The sequence below is a fragment of the Polyodon spathula genome, chromosome 8 (assembly GCF_017654505.1).
Source record: "Polyodon spathula isolate WHYD16114869_AA chromosome 8, ASM1765450v1, whole genome shotgun sequence".
NCBI lineage: Eukaryota > Metazoa > Chordata > Actinopteri > Acipenseriformes > Polyodontidae > Polyodon > Polyodon spathula.
The window spans coordinates 45,626,178-45,643,912 of record NC_054541.1 but is presented as its reverse complement, the minus strand read 5'-3'; the positions used below and the strand labels follow the sequence as shown (position 1 = coordinate 45,643,912).

The 17,735-nt window shown below is 35.8% G+C and overlaps 1 protein-coding gene across 1 annotated transcript in view; it reads left to right on the top strand.

Moving 5' to 3' along the window:
• The window catches only part of LOC121319145 (phosphatidylinositol phosphatase PTPRQ-like), a 74,059-nt gene that overhangs the window by 9,688 nt on the left and 46,636 nt on the right, over positions 1 to 17,735 (top strand). Inside the window, exons 8-21 of the mRNA XM_041256327.1 lie at positions 234 to 494; positions 1,119 to 1,249; positions 1,856 to 1,985; positions 2,855 to 3,008; positions 4,516 to 4,622; positions 4,926 to 5,023; positions 6,297 to 6,462; positions 6,875 to 7,135; positions 7,831 to 7,991; positions 8,776 to 8,887; positions 9,672 to 9,898; positions 11,271 to 11,340; positions 11,471 to 11,670; positions 13,094 to 13,340. Of these exons, the coding sequence (XP_041112261.1) occupies positions 234 to 494; positions 1,119 to 1,249; positions 1,856 to 1,985; positions 2,855 to 3,008; positions 4,516 to 4,622; positions 4,926 to 5,023; positions 6,297 to 6,462; positions 6,875 to 7,135; positions 7,831 to 7,991; positions 8,776 to 8,887; positions 9,672 to 9,898; positions 11,271 to 11,340; positions 11,471 to 11,670; positions 13,094 to 13,340 (2,325 nt within the window). The remainder of the gene's footprint in view (positions 1 to 233; positions 495 to 1,118; positions 1,250 to 1,855; positions 1,986 to 2,854; positions 3,009 to 4,515; positions 4,623 to 4,925; positions 5,024 to 6,296; positions 6,463 to 6,874; positions 7,136 to 7,830; positions 7,992 to 8,775; positions 8,888 to 9,671; positions 9,899 to 11,270; positions 11,341 to 11,470; positions 11,671 to 13,093; positions 13,341 to 17,735) is intronic.

Genomic DNA, 17,735 nt, shown 5'->3' with positions numbered 1-17,735 from the left:
CTTCACGCTTCACTGTAACATTCAGAATTAGGAAAACAAAAGCATCCTTTAATCTTTTCCTGCATAGACAGTCTGGATTTTTTTTTGGCGTGCTTGAGGTCTCAGATTTTAGATTTGTATAAGACTTTGAATAGTGAACCGGGACCATTGCTACAGTAGTTCAGTTATTGCGTACGCCTTACTTGACGATCTCTGCTTTTAATAAAATGAATGACATGTTTGTTTTCTTGTAGGGCCCAAAAGGGTTCAGATTGTCGTTCCATATGAACTAAAGACTCACTCGGTAGTGCTGTATGTTCAGAAGCCTCATGCTGGGATATATGATGGAATTAATGTCACTTACAAAGAGGGCAGCCAAAGAACCCCTGTGTCTGTAGGAGGTGATACGATAACCATTGAAAACCTGACCCCTGGAACTGCATATGACTTCTTTGTGTACACTACAAGTGTAAACATGGCCAGTGCAGCCTACCAGGTCCCAGCTGTGAAAACATGTAAGTACTGATCTCCAGTAAACCTTTTCCATATGTTCTCCGGCAAGGTTTGATGTTAATCCATTCTGACACTGATAAAAACACTTGGCTCTTCAGTTTGAGCAATATGTAAATGGTTGCCTACGGTAAGGCGATATGTAAGTTATATATATATATATATATATATATATATATATATATATATATATATATATATATATATATATATATATATATATATATATATATATATATATATATATATATATATATATATATATATACAGTAGGCTTGAGCTCTTTGGCTCTGCAACAGCACTGTATAGAGTTATTTGGGATGGGTTAAAGTACGCAAGCTCAAGTTATTGGTTAAAACATTGGTACTTACTGATTATACCACTTTATTATTTGGCACGTCACATATAAAAAACATTTTCCAATTACTAAAACTGCCAGCTCCATGCTGAATAAACATACTTTCTGCTGCATATGTTAAAGAACCAAAAGCACCTTTACTAAATGGGCATTTCATTAAAATTACTAAAGAAACATATGTATTTAACCAAACAGTGCAACAACAGGGTAGAAAACCATACCTGTGATTGTCCATTGAAATTATTATCTGTTCATTTTAAACCATCCCAGGCTTGGCTCCTCCAACAAATGTCAGGGAAGGGAACACCTCAGAAACATCAGTAGAGATTGTATGGGACAGAGCCGATGGACGGCTTCAGAATTATGAAGCCATGTGTGTTAACTGCGCCCCTACTTTTATGGTAAGCATATTTACTTTACTAATACCATGTAAACAATACAATAAGTTATAGGTGAGTAGGGAATACTTAAAGGTATGCTAACAGATGTTATGAAATCAATCTTCTTACTCTATTTGCTTTGTTAGCATTTTACTGGTCCCTCTTGCAATGTGCTGAGAATCTTATGGTCCTTGACTTGTTTTGATCCTATTCCTCATTTATTTATTTTTTTAAATGCTACATCCTGGTACCTTTCCTGTAGCTACCATGGTCAGATTGATGTTAGACCACTGGAGTTTTTGAATAACAACATGCGTTGATTTAGTACCAGGAAGCAGCAGCAACTTTGCATCCACTGTATGGCATTGTCTTTGAACTTGCTGCACATTCCAAATTTAAGTTTAAGCAAAGACCCAAAAGATCTTCAACAGGAGAAAGGGGGGACTACGGAGTACCGTTTTTTTGTCGGCAAGCAAGAAAAGGGATTGCAAAATCTTCTCAAAAATAATGTATTTACTAACATTAATGCTCATTTTTTCATATTATAATTATGTTTTAAATTCTGTTTCTTATGTTTTTGCATGCTGCAGTGGTTGCATACTGTTTAGTTAAGTGTGTGTATTTCAGGTGCAAAAGGTTGATCAGGAGAGAGCAGTGTTTACACGTCTGGTCCCTGGCAAGATATATACTTTTTCCATAAGAAGTGAGAAGGAAAAATATAAAGATAGCATACAAGTGTTCCAGGAAATCCAAACGGGTAATAGATTTATGCTGCATTAAACTGAAACTCACAAAGAAAACTAATGAGCAGTTTACAATAACAAATCCTATGGTTTGATTTGTCTGAGAAATTCCCACACAGTTGCTAGCAGTAATCTCATATTACTTTTAAAATTATTTCCCAACTGACCTCTCCTTTAAACTAACTACAGTAGAGAGTGAATTATCCAAACTAACGAAATAATCGAATAGGTATTAATAACGATTACAGTTAACATAAACAAGTACTTAGTATGCAAGTAAGTGCTGATGATATATAGCGAGTAACCTATTCTATCACATTAAGCATACAACATTACAAAGCTTTACACATTATTAAATTAGTGCAATTCAGTAAAATGTTTGTATACTTTGATACTTGCTGTTAAGGCATCGTAATAACGTGAAGTTGAAATGCATAAAATAAAAGTTCTTAGCTGTTCAATAACAGACAGGAGCCGTTTTAGCAGAAGAATCTGTGTGTGTAATACACCCCACGTAATTCATCACCTGATTACAGGTGCATTCGGTTGATTAGACAGTACTGTTGATCAAAGATCGGACAATTGACTCTGTACTTTACTGCAGAAGTATGTTTACCTCACGTGGAAAACCACACCAGTGTGTGTGACACTACTTAATTAGTGTTTTGGGGGAACAGTTTGGTCTAAAATTAAGTAACTGTTACAAGACTGTATACATCATCAATGTGTTCAGAAGTTATAGAAACAAAATTCAAGAAAATGTGTAAAACAGTTTGTGCGCTGTGGACATAATAGGCAGTCTATACTTAAAAAGTAGAGTGAATGATAGTGCTTGTTACATTTCATTTTTCACAGTAAGCTGACATTCTCTTTGTTATTGTAGTCCCAAGTCAAGTGGAGAGTTTGAATCACAGTAAGACCTCTGACACCATAACAGTCAGCTGGACACAAGCTCAGCATGTATTTGATGGCTACGTTGTTTCCATAACTAATGGGAGTTTTCACAAGGAGAAAACCCTCTCCACTAAAGATCCAAGGTGGGATGACATATCAAAGATGTTTTTGCAATAATAATGCAGTCTATATTATATTTAATAACTTCAGAAGATAAAACTAAACAAATATCTAAAAAGTGCCAGATTTGAATACAGAGGCCTTTTTACATTATTAAAACCAGTAACTACAATGAAAATGCAGTAAACTCCCCCCCCCCCCCCCCCCCCCCCCTCAAATTCTAGAGCTTTAGGGTGGTGGTTTAGATCATGAAAATAATGAGGTTTTTTTTCCACAATGACTATATTGATTTTTATCCTTTACATAAGTCTTAACAATATTGACCACACATTAACTCACAGGTGAGCACTGACATGCAGTCATATTTACATAGCAGATTTACATTATGAAACCTCTAGGGGGTGCCATTTTTTAATTAAAAATTCCCTTAAGGGAAATTCCCTTAAGTATATATATATCTATATATATATATATATATATATATATATATATATATTATATATAATATATCGGACCATAATTAGGTCTATCGACTATGAGGATATCGGGGGGCCCCATAAGAGTCTCACTGTTAAATTTATTTATTTATTTGATCTGGATTTAAAATTAATAATTTTATAATACATTTATATAGACAAAACAAAAATTCTGTTTTTTAAAAAATTTGCTTACTGTTGTTCAGTAATATATATATATATATATATATATATATATATATATATATATATATATATATATATATATATATATATATATATATATATATGAGAGACAGGTACAGCATTATATATATATATATATATATATATAAAAGAAATATCTAAATATATAATATTAATTAATATAAAAATTTTAATATAAAAGAATCACTTAGTGGATAGTTTGTATTATTTATTTTTTCATTTAATTGGTTATCAATTTGTGAAATGTTTTTTTATTTGTTGTACTTACCCAAAATGTGTTTTACAAGATACAAAATCTTCTATGTGTTAATATATTACAAAGACTAAATTCTGATTTCCCTTAGATAGACTCTATCTGAATGTTATACGTTATACAATACCTGGACCTTGTAACATTCGTTTCTATTACTCCAGAGAGCACTACTGTTTACCTTCAATATACCCTGTCATTATCAGTGTTGCATAACCACATTGTGTTGTTTACACAACCAATGCTTTGTCTTACCAGAATGTTGTAAATACCAGAGCAAGGGAAATGGGTGATTTAAACCAGGCAGTTTACTGAAACAGAAAATAATAGCTTGTTTCCAGAGTCAAGCCAACTCGACTACATGCCCTAATTGCCCCCTCAATGCTGCATTTCCATGTTTTTGTAAAACTCGAGTTGGTACCATTTCACTATGCTGGCTGGCCCGAATTAATTCATAGATACAGAGTGAATCTCTTCTCAATAGAGCAAATGAAATTTGCATACTAATCAGATACACACTCTTAACAACTGCATATTTTGTATGCAATTATTTATTAAAAAGTAATAACAGTGAAACATTGTTATGTAATTTTACAGAACAAATGAGTTTGGCAGCCTTTCACCTGGGAGCAGCTATATAATTAGCGTGGTGACAACAAGTGGACAAAAGAGAAGCATTCCAGCTATAATCAGTGTTACAACATGTGAGTTCATATTTCACCAGGGCTATTGACAGCTTTATCTGGAAAGCTAATTACTTTCACAACTGTCCCTTATGATTATCTACTACATGAAGTAGTATGCTAGAATTTTACTTTTACTGTTATAATTTCAATATACCAACTTATTTTGATGATTATAGTAAAAAATCATATAGTAAATGTAGATGTAATTAGATTCAATGTACTACATTCTGTATATAATTCAGATAATAATATAATACCATGTCTAAGAACAATGATACAGCAATTACACAATGATGCAACTGACTTTTTGGCATGTTCCAGATCCTGAACCACCGCTGGATGTCCAGTTTATTGAACAGGATGAAAATTCTGTGTATGTGTCCTGGAAACAACCCAGGGGACTTGTTGATGGATATAAGGTAAACCCATTTGAACCACAGAGTCCATTATTATTATAATTATTATTATTATTATTATTATTATTATTATTATTATTATTATTATTGTGTTAGTTAATCACAATAGAATTGTAAAGATATAACAACTTATTTAGAAAGTCGCTCCCAATTTTTATTTTTTGTCTTACCAGAAACATACACCTATACACAACTGCTCACCGCACACCACCAAGGCAGTGAGACGCTTTGCCTGTACAAAGTACATTTGAAGACGTATATACAGTACATTCATTCTATTAAATAGTCAAGTCATTTGTTTACTATTGAGATAAATATGTTTCCAGTCCTTAGATGAGGGGCGCTGTGAAAACAAGTTGACATGGTGCTCAGTTTACACCTGCCTGCATGAATCAGCATGAGGCTTTTATATAGGAATGAGGACACTGCTTAATGTTTCATGAGCGAGGCATTATTAGCCTGGTTGCCAAGCAAAGAGGACCTGCTAAGGACAGATCGTGTTCCTCATCATTTATGAATTCATTATCCTGTCTTAATGAAAGGATGGATAGTGTGTTGATGGCCTAGCACAGCTCAGTACATCACACCCTACAGTACAAATATAAAAGCAACTCATGCTTTTAGAAACATGTTATTTTACTATTAACTATTAACACTGAAGTATTTTGTTGTTGTTGTTGTTGTTGTTGTTGTTGTTGTTGTTGTTGTTGTTGTTGTTGTTGTTGTTGTCTGGGTCTTGCTCATTGCTAATTACATAATTTAAGACAGAAAAGCCCTTTTGTCGTTACTGTTTGAAAGTGAGTATTGCTGGTCCAATTTCAAAGTGAAGCTTTGAAGACTGAAGTCTTTAGTTGAAAAAACACATTTTCAAGCTGGTATCTTTTCAGTTCTTCTATATGGAATGACCAAATTTAAGGCACTCAGGTGTGTGACAGTCAGCATTGGCATACATTTGTACCTCATGTCAACCTCATGTCAACTCTCATGTCAGCCTTATTTAATTCAATATTTTTGTTGTACATTTGTTCATTTACACTTGTTTTGTATTGTTCTATACAAGTTTCATTATTTTAATCAGTTTTAAACCAGCATGCAGCGTATCAAGTAGCATTTGTGTTAAATGACTGCAGGGACTGCAAAAATTTATACATTATATATATATATATATATATATATATATATATATATATATATATATATATATATATATATATATATATATATATATATATATATATATTTTTATATATATATTTTTTGGTTCAAGATGTTATAGCTCACCTACAGATTGTCGACTGGAAATGAAATACTTTATAAAACTATTTTAACCAGCAACAGCATTCGAATTCAAAATCTAACTCCTGGGACGGAGTACATATTTCAAATCCAGTCTTTAAAGGAATCTGAAAGCAGTGCGGCTGTTACAAAAAGAGTTATAGCACGTAAGAGTTTTTAATTTTATTTATTAACCGTACATTGTATCATGATTTAACTAACTATTTTTTATTTAGTTTTACAACTGTTATATGCCTGTTGTAAAAGTAAAGATGATCACTGACACATACATCCTTGCATTCAGCTTTAATTATTCCTCCCTAACTATAATAACCAATATTATTAATCGATGCTGACTACATTTGTGTAGATAAAATTTAACATATCTTCATTCCCCCTTTTCTAAAAAAACATATTGTTTTGCTTTGTGGTCACTTCAGCTTTATCTTAATAAAGTGCTTGCAACAGATGTTTAGCACAAGTTGCTCAATGCCACTTTAAACAGATTTTAATTTTGAATTAAAAAAGGCATTTCGAAAGTTAGGTAAATGTTTGTGCTCATGTCAACACATTCTGTAGGACCAGCTGGGATCTGTACCCTCTCACTGACATCTGTGAGCACCACAAGAGCTGGAATAACATGGAAACCAAGCAGTGGAAACTTCAGCCATTACAAACTCACACTTTCAAACTCTACTTTCATACAAGAATTGAATGTTTCAAAGGAATGGCTGAATTACACAGCCACAGACCTGGTGCCTGGAAGTATCTACAATATTACAGTGCAGCGAGTTAGTGAAGCAATTAACGGGGTGACTGCATTTGTGATGGTGACTACAGGTGGGTAAAGTCTAAATAACATGTCTCTGGGAGCTGGTGAATTCAGACAACTTTTTATATACATTGTTACTGAGGTGCTCCTTTATTTCGTTATTTGACTTACACAGCTTTTTAATGTTATTATTAGTGAATTAGTAAAAAGCCTGTATACTGGGAATAGTGGAATTTCATTGTTACTGACAAGATGTCCTAACAACAGTGAATAACCAAATTAGTAAATTAAATTGTTGAAATATCGATGGAGCACAAGCAACAGAGTATCAGTTTATCTGTTTCATCTGAGGTCAATGTGGAGTTAACATCAGGGAAATCAGTCTTAATGAGGGATGGTGCAGAATCCACAGGTGTATTCTGACAGACGCCATAACCCTTCCAAACACTGGTTTGACAGCATAAGTACTGTTTTCATTCACAGAAGTAAATATGCAGACACATGCTTCTCTTATAAACTAGAATAATTTGAATGTGAATTAGCTGTTAAGCTAATGTATCTCTAGACTGTAGGTCAAAAGACTCAATCAGGCACTTTTTTAAACATTTTGCTCTATTATCTGGGCTCATTGTTTTAAAACTTTTTGCTACATTTGAGACCACTGGGAGCTAGTTTAAGGCTCCCAAACCTTCACGTGTGACCTAAGCCATATTTGAACAAAGACCAGTTATTGCTGAATAATGCTGTTTTTACTTCTTTTAAGTTCCTGAGAGACCACAAGAACTACAGGTCATGAGTATGTCATCAAGCAGTTTTTCTCTGCGCTGGAGAACACCTGAGGGTCATGTGGACAGATACCAAGTGGATCTCATCCCAGACCAAGGTTTTGTTACTGTTACAGAACTTGGGGGTGGAGAGCTGCAGGTACTGGATAGTATTCATGAGCCTGTCCTTAAGGCTTGCTTTCATTTTCTCTCACTCAAGCATGTTGCTGAGTGCAGTAGCCTTTTAACATGGATTATAGACACAACCGTACATGTCCCGAATACTTCTAAATGTGTCCCTGCTGTACGGGCTGGTTTAAAAGAAGTTGCTTTTTGGCATGTGGTTTGCCAGGGGTTCAGTGTAACAGAGTAGTAGTGTAACAAAGGAAAGGCAGTGGAATAGAGTACTAGGACTCATTATTTATTACGTAGTTTCCTGGCAGGTCCACTTTTAAATTAATAATGTGGTGCACCATTTCGCAGTTTGACGGCAGGAGAAGAGCAGCAAAAACTATTCGATCATTTTGATGAGATATGTATGTAATAGTATTGATTATAGCGATTTGCCTGGAATCTAAAGCAGCACAGGTATTGAAAATGTTTTTTTGTGTGTGTGTGTGTGTGTGTGTGTGTGTGTGTGTGTGTGTGTGTGTGTGTGTGTGTGTGTGTGTGTGTGTGTGTGTGTATATATATATATATATATATATATATATATATATATATAAACTATTAGATTAAAAATTTGTTGTCATTAAATGTTTTGAAGGGTAATTTATAGTATGAATGTCTGCATGGGCCATTGCAAAATAGGACAGTGCTTGTAGTATATGCTAGTGATATATTAAAGTGCTAAGAAGTTAACCCAATTTATTGTAACTTATTTAGGTAATTAAAATGTAACTTCTAGTCCTTTTCCTTTATTGTTTTTCTTTTTAAATGTTTAGGCTAATGTCTCCAATACGACCCCCGGACAGCGCTACACTGTTACAGTCTCTGCAGTTTCTGCATCAGCATTCAGCTCACCAGTTAGCAGAATTCTAACAACAAATGAAACAAGTAAGCCTTGGAATGATGTGCCTGTTTACTTGATGGGTCTGAGTAGAAATGAAAGGGGTCATTATAACTGGTGAAATACATGTATGTTTAGTATATTTTGTTTTGAGTTTTTGTAAAATGATCTGTCTCCTTTAAACCAATGGTGCTATGAGAAATGAATTTATCAGAAAAGAAACTTAGTTATGAAACTAAACTTTTTTTTTTGATCGAGTGTATAAATTTAGGATGAACGCCAATTAACAAATTGATTGGACATTTCTATATGTAATGTATTCTACGACTAATGTAACTGTTAGAATATCATTTAGGCTAAACTTCTATCAGCTGTAAGTTAATACCAAAGCTGCAGGGTAATATTACAGGAGAATTATGATATTCACTGCATTGCTGTCTTATCACCAGCCAAGTCAAAAGTTCAAGCTCTGCTGCACATCTATCTATTGCTCATTCACAGTATTATTTATGTGTTGATTATATGGCTTGAAGCCTGACAAGATGATATGTAGCTTAATATGTAGAATGTTGAAATATATTGTATTTTTTCATGTCTGATTCAATGTTACACGCGAATGAAAATATTATTAAGTATTATACATTTGCACATTGCCATCTAGTTGCACAAAGGTCATCTTGTATATATTTAACCATACTACCAATTGCATGTAGTTTGGAATTTCTGTTCTGTAATAGAATCATGTGACCAGAAAAGAATTGTCTGAGCACATAGCATTGTTCCAGTTGGTTTGCTGTCCGTTGTTAAAATCTATTCTCTTTGTTTAAAAAGATCCAGGTGCTCCTTTAAATCTAGAAGGAGAAAGAGTTGGGTCTACAGCTATTCTGCTTTCCTGGACGGTCCCACCAGTTCTAAATGGAAAAGTGTTATCTTACATAGTGCAATACAGAGAAGTCTGCCCTTGGCCTGAATCAGTCTTTAGCCAGGTGTTAACCTATTCGGACAGTCCAGAATTTCTTCTCAATACTTTAATCCCTGGATCCACTTACAACATTAAGGTAAATGAATGTAACGCTGAAATGTTACCTGGTCTCCTGCTTCTGGCTTTGTAAAACAGGTTCCATACCAAACCATAGTAGAGTATGGTCATGCAAGTGGACTCTTTGTTATTATTTAAATTCAATTCACTTTATAGTCTCTTAGGACTTGTAATACAGCAGCATTATCATGGTATCCTAATGGTATTTTTCAGACTTCTCTGCAATAGAGTTTTATGTGCAGGGCACCATCCGGTTTGTCTTAGTCTTCTGAAATGTTTCTTTTTTTTTCCTAAGCTCTTTCTTGTTCAAAACATCTGTTATATAAGGGGAAGGTTTGAATGCATTCCAGTGCCTTTGCTGATTAATGAAAGATTCATTATTAACCCAACGCATACCTCCCTGCCATATTTCTACAGGACAACAGTTTATCATCCGAGTGTAAACTCTTTTCAGAATGTGCAGTCAGAATGTTTGACACCACTATCGGTATTTTATTTAACAGTGTATACAGTTCTATATTTCTGCACATGACAGCAGGCAGACGATACATTGTTGCATGACTCGTGTATACAAGTTTAGAGCAGTCTTCATGACAAGTTACAGTGTGGCTGAGCACCTCACATCAGCAGCAGAAGCAGGTTTTTTTTTTTTTTCTAAATTTGGTATTGGTGTTGGTGATTTGCTGCAGTTGCCTAAGTGGAATGGTATGATCTTGATCTGCTGGTGCAGTTTAAAACTTAAACAGATCTTATATCATATCACACATTTCTACTGTCCTTTATCATCTGATCCTGATTAGCACTACCAAATGTTAACTAGTGATAACCGTCTCTGTGGAACATGTCGTGTGTGTTTATTGTATTGCACTATATGTAAAACCTTTGCATTACTTACTTGAAATCTAAGAAACATTGTTGACTACAATGTACTACATACATGCCAATTCTGTTACAGTTTATCAGGTAAAATATGAGAACGACCGCAAATGTTCTGTCAAGTTTATGTTATTTACAGTAGATGGGTGCAAATAATGTTGGATTATTTGAGTTGGTCTTTGTTCAGCAAGAAAAACACAGTCTTATCAAAACATTTTAACTACCATACCATAGGACCTTCCTATAAAGCAGGTTATACTATAGGAATAAAGACAGATTAATCCATTTAATTCCTATAATAGAATAATATGGATTAAGACTAAAACAGACGTCACTGTGTAGACCATACCATTCAAAACTGTGATTGTTAGGCTTCGTTATTGAGTGAAAGTGTTCAGATTCTGTGTTGCAATAATTCTAAACATAGAGCATTCATTGAGTCTCTGCGTTAATGTGGTATATGTCTTGAAAAGTTGTGTCTACCTAACAATTCAGTAGGAAATCATTTGTTTTAGGTTGCTGCTGAGAACAGTGCTGGCAGTGGTCTTTTCAGCAGCTCAATCTTTTTCAAAACTGCTGAAAGTGGTAGGTACAGTGGTAGCATTTTTACAAGCCTGATTTTTAAAACATTTATTTTGCATTAACACGTTAATCAACCATTGAGTTTCTTTTGACTCATTTTTACATCTTGTATTTTTTTTTCTCTATGTTTTAGTACCTGGTCTCGTTACAAACCTCACAGCATCCGCGTATAACCACACAACTGTAAAAGTAACATGGTTTTTACCAAAACGTCCCAACGGGCTTATTACTAAGTTTCTTATAAATGTAAAAAATGCAAGAAGTGGTCAACTGGAAAGAAGATTTGAAATCAACGCAGAGGAGATCATGCAAGGAACACTACCTAACTGTCACGTAAGCATTCGTTTGAACTGTCTGTCGATTTGTCTACCTATACACCCAATCTATCTGCCTATACATGCAGGTATATGTATATTTGTAATAACTTGCTTTCGCTGTGTTTTTCTAAAATTATTATTCTTTTTTATTCAAGAACATTGATTTATACAACATTACAAAAGTTTTACAGTAGGCAAAAATACAATGATTCGTATTTTACAACTTTCAAATATCACAATAAAAACATTCTCACTTGCAGTTATAGTTTTTCTTTTTTATAGTACGTAGATTGGCTGTTTCTTTTTAATTCCTGTTTTTTTTTTTGTGGCGAGAGCAGCCAGTACAATGGCAACATAACATTAATTTTGCTGTTTCTTGAATGCCTACTCATTGCTTGTAGATTTAGTTCAACTGAGATCCAAAGTAATTATAGTTAAACAGTTGTTTGCTTGTTTAACAATGCTATGGAACAGGATATATAAATCTGTAGTTTATGTAAAAAAAAAAAAAAAAAACTGAATTTAAATGACTAGGTTTAAAGCATTAGGAATAGGGCGCAATTATCGTGTGATTTCAAGGTAACCTAAGTTAACATAATTTTGACATAATTATCTTGTGATTTATAGAAAACCTTTAAATGTCAAAATCTGTTGATGTGATCTTGCATAACAAATTATTATTTTATTCAGGGTTTTCTTACTTCAGACTTCAAAAATCAATTATCTTATTGTAAGATTAAGCTTTTCTCAAGTTTGTTTTTTGGTTTGTTACTAAGATCCTCAAAAGCGATACAACAGGCTGTACTTACATGAGCTTTTAGAGCATTGTATTCTTACTTCCTAAAATATTCGTTAGTCCAACACTGAGAATAGGATTAACTTTAGCCAAGGTCAAAGTTTACTGTAAACTTAATGTAGTTATATACATATACACACAAAATACAACAATGTAACAACTGGTATAGTGTGTTTTACAGGAATATAAACTTTACCAAAAAATGGGTAAAAGAAAAAACAAATAAAGTTGGAACTTATTTTGTTACCTTGGTGGTTCGCATGTTATATCATATTTACAGATGCTTTGAGAGCATGTAGGGTCATTAGGTCTGAAGTAAGATCTGATAAAAGATGGGCCTCTTAAGTTACACTAAGCTTTCAGACATTCAGTTGTTAGAACAATTCATTGATTGTCAGAATAGGTTAAGGCTAGGTAAAAACATTAGGGCAGCTAGTGTGATCTGTCACCAGACACTCGTAAGCTCCTGGGTGTGACACGAAGAGCAATAGATTTTATTTCCCTGAAAGCGTTGAAAGAATGTATTCATAATTTAAGTAAAGTATTTTGAGTTCAGTCACTTGAAAACTCGAGTGATACTGACCTACACCAAAGTTATTGTCTTTGATATTTATTAACGTTAGTGTATTTTTGTACATGCCAGGATGATGCAAAAGTTTATTCACGGAGCACTCCCAGCCCCTCCACCTCATCAGCCTCTCCTCCTCTGACTTCCACCTTCTCATCGATGACCACCTCAGCCTTGCCAGCACAGTTTTCCTGGGCCAAGCCCATCACCTTAATAGTGGACCAGCTGAAATCTTACACTGCATACGTGTTTGAAGTGTCTGCATTCACCAACGAAGGGGAAGGCCTAATCGCAAGCTATATGGTCAGAATGCCAGAGTCAGGTAACTTAGCATTTCATTGCTTTTTACATGAATCCTGCCAGTGTTGTGCAGCTGGCATCAAGAACTCTGTAAAGATGAGACCGTGGGCAAAACCCTTTCATTATCATCATTTCAATTTGTATTGTGCAAGTGGAGACATCCCAAGCTAAAGAGCTTATTCGGCAACTAAAACTAGTAAAAAGAAACTGGTAAAACAAAAAACAAATAACTTTGAAGGCATTTTCGGAAAGCGTGAAGGGACTTGAGTCACTCATGTCCCTTGAAAGGCCTCGCATAACTTGAGCATATAGCAGCTAAACACCTGGTCACTCACAGCATCTACCTAGTGCAGCTAGGGAAACTTGGTCAGCTGGTCACTTGGGTTAGGGTTTGGTTAGGAGGGTTAGGGCAAGTAAGAGGCATCATGCAAACTTTTGACGGTTAGTGTAAGAATTCTTAAACATTTTATGGTGTGCCAGTGTAGTGAATACATGATAGGGGTGTCGTGATTATACAAATTAGACTGATTGAGAAGTCTGGCAGAATGCTGCAAATTAGCTATAGAAGTATATGAAAAACATGAATAGAGGACAGCAAATGAAGACTGCTCTGAAGTCTAGCCATTTAAATCTTTGATTGAGTTGATACACCATTGGGAGTAACATCTAATAAATAATTTTCATTTGGTTAAACCTGAGAGTGTAAATCGGATGTCAGGCTGTGATACCTGGCATCAGTTACTGTGTTGTGGGATCATCTGATTCTGTTTCCCTCCCGGTTCTGTTTCCCAGGTGCCTGTATTGTAAAAACAGCACACTAAACAATGAATACGCAATTACAGTGTATTCTTCATTCAATAGGGGTGTTGCTAATGGCAGTACTGTATGTGGCTAATGCGAGTTTTCTCATCCCAACAGTACTTGTGTTTGTTTAAAATGCACTGGGTGTAAAATGGAGACTGGCAGGAAAACATAAACAGTGTGCAGTGGTGTTTGAAACCAGCTGTATCAATTTATTTTTTGTACCCATCTTATCATTATATTTTTTAACCTGAGGTAATAACCCGTGAGGGGATTTCAGTTGCAGTTATCGGAAGGTAAAAAGGTTAAGATGGTATTATTGCTGTAATTTATTGAATAGATAACAGAAACGTTCTTAGCATTTTGGCTTTCATCTGTATTCCTTTAACAACCGTGGTGATATATATGTGGTGTTGACAGCTGGGATTGATTTGTTTTCCGACTCAGATAACTGACTCAGATAATGTTGCACAGTTATTCCACTAAGTGAGGAAGGGTTTGGTTTAAAATATGGTGAACTCAATTTTGTAAATGTGGAAAGTCATACATTTTGAAACCAGTCAAACCAGACATTTGTAAAACTATGCAAAATATGACATTTATTGTTTTCTTTCATATTTAGGTCATTTTCCTGGTACAGTATAAAAGCTTTGTGTAATTTGTAATCACCTCTCTGCTTACCCCATCTTTTTCAGTTCTGACACCTTAAGAATATACAGTAATATTATTTTCCTATTAATTAAAGGTGAGGTGGGGAAACATATTGGTGTTGCACAGGCTTCAGTGCACAATGTTTCACCTATGGGCTTCAGTGTACCACGCACTGCTCATATGCTTCCCTACCTCACTTCAGAAAATCAGCTTTGAGGAGTCTTTTCTTAAGCATTTTTTAATAGAATAGTTTGTAAGAATGGCAAAATATTATTTAACCAGAAACAACAATAGATAACTGTGGAAGGGGTGTAGGTAATTCACTGACTAGGAGACAGACAGGTGTAATTGAAAACACCACCCAGGTACCCAGTTTTATTTGAGAACAGTTCTTGCTTTTTCCGGCAGAGGGCACTGTTGACCGTGGGCTGCCTATCAATGATGATAGACAGCACCACGGAAATACCACAGCTGGTACGCGAACAGCAAGTGCACTCGCAGGTGCTCAAAGAAATAATAATGAAAACAGAAGGCGAAAAGAACAATGGAAAATAAAACAGTAATAAAACTACAAATAAAAGGTGCTGCACTCGGCAGCATTATCCCGGTCGCCACTACCCGCACGACCCGGATCACCGTCCTATTCTGTCGGCTAACTAGCCTGCTCTTTTAGAATACGCCGGGGTCTGCCCAAGGGTTCCCCGCTCTCTCTGTCTCGCTATGAAACTCTTTGTTTCGCCTGATTCCCGGTCCTGGATCAGAGCTTCCACACTCTCGTTGCGTCTAAGTGGGCAGACCTGAGGAAACAGCAGAGCATTTTTTTATAGGGCTAGCAATCTGCCAAGACTCGCCTCTCAGCCATTCAGAGAGGGGGAAAGTCCACACACCTACCTTCCCACCTCCCCGTGTCACTGCCATGACTCACAGGCGGTTGTTGGAAGACTGCCGCCCTCTTCCTGCAGTACTGTGAACACGCCAGCAGAGTCAGCACAGATGCTACAATAACACACTATTATGATAATTTTGTAAGAGACATTGCAGCCTACAAGCACCTACTTAACAATCCCCCACAAAACTAAATAACTGGTTTGAGTCCAGGTTATTCCAGGCCAGCCACTCGCAGGGGGCGGCGCACAATTGGCAGAGCGTTTGTGTTCATCTTCGTCTCTCCCAAGTCAGAGCAGGGGTTGTAGCAGTGAGCCAAGCTTAAAAATTGGGCATTTCAAATTGGGGAGAAAATGGCCAAAAAAATGGTTTACTGTAAGTGTGACCCGTAGGCATAACTTTTGTTTCAAAGAGGGGGAAACACGGGGAGGATTGCTATAACTGGGGCAAGAAGGTAATTTTAAAACAATTCCCCATTGAGGTCCCCCTCTCTCCCCATGTAAACTATGCCTGTATATACAGTAAGTAATGTGGCTTTTCAGCTGCCCAGATGAAGCGGTCCTGCTAAATGAAAACAGCTCCCAGTGATGATTAAAACATAAGGATGGGCTGCAATGCCAATTTTAGCTCTGATGCCGTGGGATGACATTTAAATACCAACTCTGGGTCATTAAGCCAAAGAAGGAGAAACATAGAACTGATCAGCTATGAAGGACAATGTCTGCCTCTGAAGAAGAAAGAAACAAGAGGCTGTCGAAGCTCTCTGCGCATAAACCTGAAACCAGATATCTCCAAGCAGAAATGAAATACTTCTCCGAGACAAAGAAGAACTTCAAACAGGATCACTTCTAGCAGGCACAAATTCTAAGTGCATGTTGACAATCCAAAGTGGGTAATGTGATTCTACACAGATATGCTGCTGCGTCCTATCTGTGGTTTACTGCATCAAGGCTGTTTGGGCTCTCTCAAAGCAGATGAACTGGTGTTTATATTTTTTTGGTCCAATTTCAGTTTTTTCTGTTTATATATACATCAATACAAAGCATCCAGGCGAGCTGATTGCTCTCTTTCTGGTCCTGATACCCAAGAGCTCTTAGCGACACAGTTTTTTCTTTTGTTATTTGTTTTGAACTAGAGCAACCACTTTAAAGCTCTAAAGCTATTTGATAACAACACAGGAAACTGAATTCTGTGCAGTGCTGTAGCTTGGCACACCTGTGTTCCACTACCGTTATGAATCCAAAGTAACATGCTTGCCAAACCCGGAAATATCTCCAGATAAACTCAAGTAAAATTGAGCTTGGTGGTGTAATTTAACAAATGAGTTTTCATCTGTTCAGAATATTTGTACTGTTCGTTCCTTGAATAGATGTTTTTGCAGGACAGTGTGTGAATGTTGAATGACAAAGTTGTAACGGTGATTGGGAGGGTTAGGGATGTGTAGGAACTGAGATGGCTCTCTGAACAAACTCCTTTTCCGCTATTAAACATGAATGCCTTTTTAATTTCAATATGTGGATCTGTCTGCTGTCTGCTGTCATTTAGGATGATATACCTCTGCTTGTCAGTTAAATCACAGAGCTGTTGACACAATATACAAGATTGAAACAAGATGGGCAGATTGAAACGGTTACCTGGAAACAGGGGAAGAAGATACATGCATGTCAGGGGGTTTAAAGATAAGAAGGGGCTGTCTGTTTACTCATTTTGTAGACAAATGAAAATTACAGGGCTTTGTAACCACTACTACTATTTAGGATCAAACAAACAACCAAGTGTAAACATATACAGCTGCATGGTGTGTAAATGCACTGGGTCCTGGGTTTGAATCCATGGGCCATGAAGAATATCAAACAGTGGAAACAAATACTTAGAAATGTTGGGTGGTTTGCCAGATGTAAGTTTAGTAATAAATAAGGTGCATCTGCAACGGGTACAGTCTTGGCTTTAGCCTAAGGTGTAGCAATGATTTATTTGTGAGGCAAATTAAATCCTTAAACAGTGCCAAAAAGCATGCAGATGGTTTCTATTTTTCTAAAGTTTGCTTTGATTGAACACATATTTTAAATCAGCTGTCATT